Source organism: Solanum tuberosum, unplaced genomic scaffold (assembly GCF_000226075.1).
Source record: "Solanum tuberosum cultivar DM 1-3 516 R44 unplaced genomic scaffold, SolTub_3.0 scf00096, whole genome shotgun sequence".
NCBI classification, from domain to species: Eukaryota; Viridiplantae; Streptophyta; class Magnoliopsida; order Solanales; family Solanaceae; genus Solanum; species Solanum tuberosum.
Window position 1 is genome coordinate 1,385,754 of NW_006239025.1, and position 1,682 is coordinate 1,387,435.

Consider the following 1,682-nt stretch of genomic DNA (forward strand, 5'->3'; position numbering starts at 1 on the left):
TTGTGTAAACAATGTCTCGCAAGGGAAGTAGAATAAAAAAGGAATTTTTTTTTACTTATAAAATGTTAGATATTGTGTAGGTCTATCCAAAATGGATAATATCACAATATATTAAGAGTATCTTTGAGTTGATTTAGTCCAACAATGAATATCAAAATTAATAATTCGACGAGATGAGTATATAAATGAGGGAGTGATCATATAGGGCTCGACTTAGTGTCTTTGCCAATTTACAGTCCTGTTTACTACCTTTTACCTATAGCTTTGCTGACATAAACACACATAAAACGTCAGTTTGCCTTGATGATTATAAATACTCGATTGATATGGATGACACACAAGACACGCGATTAATCTCCAATTTAGTACATGAATTGTGATGGGTCATGTTAAACTTAGTTTAGAAAAGAATTTCCACATGTAAAGTAGAAAAGAAAAGAAAAAACTTCTATAAAATAATATTAAGCAAAATTTACAGGTGAACTAGTAGTAATAATCCAAATTGGATCAAATCTTTTACACTGAGGAATTTTAAAAAAAATAATCAACTCAGGTTCTCATTACTATTGGCTAATATTATCTACCATTGACAAGTCAGTTTGTAGCCATAGAGAATCATATACTTCATCCTCAATTGGAATGCATGTTATAAAATTTTGAAATTCAATCATGTTGTCATTACTAGGACTAGTTAATGATGACATCTCCGTATCCATCCAACTAAAACCATCCACATCAACTAGTTCCTCTGAGCTATCTTCACCATCTTCGGGGGCGGATCTAATGTACACGTTATCTTCACAATGGTAGAAATTCAAACTCGAATTATCAATAAAGTTCAAATTTTGAACGTTATCATCATCAAATATACAATCCCCTTTAATATTGGGATATTCAAGCTCTGCTTCTAGAGATTGAATTAAAAAATTTAATTTCTCATCGTTGCAATATTCCATCAAAGGTTCATCAAGAAATGACATGAGAAACGCGCTATCATTTTCTACTAAGTTTTCTGATGCCAAATATGCCATATTTTGTAGTGAATTAATTTGATGATGTTTAGAGAAAAAAAACTAGGAATTGGAATGGTGGTGTATGACAACTTGAGAATAATGTGTATGTCAAAAAATCAAAGGCTTAAATAGATCAATTTTTATGGGCTGGCAGGAAATACTAATATTATATAACGATTATATTCAATTAAAACAACTATACATATTTTAATATGATCATATTGGACACTTTGTCTCCTGTCAGTATAGTTTTATGGCAACATATAATATAATTGTGTTTGTAAAAATTATTGGCAATATAATGGTACCCATGCTTTAAAAAAATGATTTGAGTACCTTGAATCTTGGGATTTTATTTGGTTTCTTCCTATATTATGAGTGATACACGGTACATGTACATGAATATCAGATATGCTTATCTATAAAATTAATATAGTACTGATGCATTATTTTTCAAGTTAGGGTCACTGTCCCACTACTGAACCCCTATTGTTCCAGTATCTTGTGCGCGGTGACGAATTTAGGATTAAAAATGTATATATTTTATAATAATCTCAAGTTAATAAATAATAATAATTGAATTCATGTCCAAATATTTATAGCTACTTAACGAATTATTTAAAAAATAATAATAATAAAAAAATAAAATAAAATAAAATAAAATATATA

The 1,682-nt window shown here is 29.0% G+C and overlaps 1 protein-coding gene across 1 annotated transcript; it reads right to left on the bottom strand.

The window, feature by feature from the left end:
• Window positions 1-481: 481 nt before the first annotated feature.
• LOC102584507 (uncharacterized) lies at window positions 482-1,122 on the bottom strand. Its single transcript, XM_006348341.2, has one exon. The coding sequence runs from the start codon at window positions 1,029-1,031 to the stop codon at window positions 564-566; it is 468 nt and encodes a 155-aa protein (XP_006348403.1). The 5' UTR covers window positions 1,032-1,122; the 3' UTR covers window positions 482-563.
• Window positions 1,123-1,682: the final 560 nt, after the last annotated feature.

Coding starts and splice junctions, on each gene's coding strand:
- LOC102584507 (XM_006348341.2), bottom strand. CDS start 1,031: ATGGCATATTTGGCATCAGAAAACTTAGTAGAAAATGATAGCGCGTTT.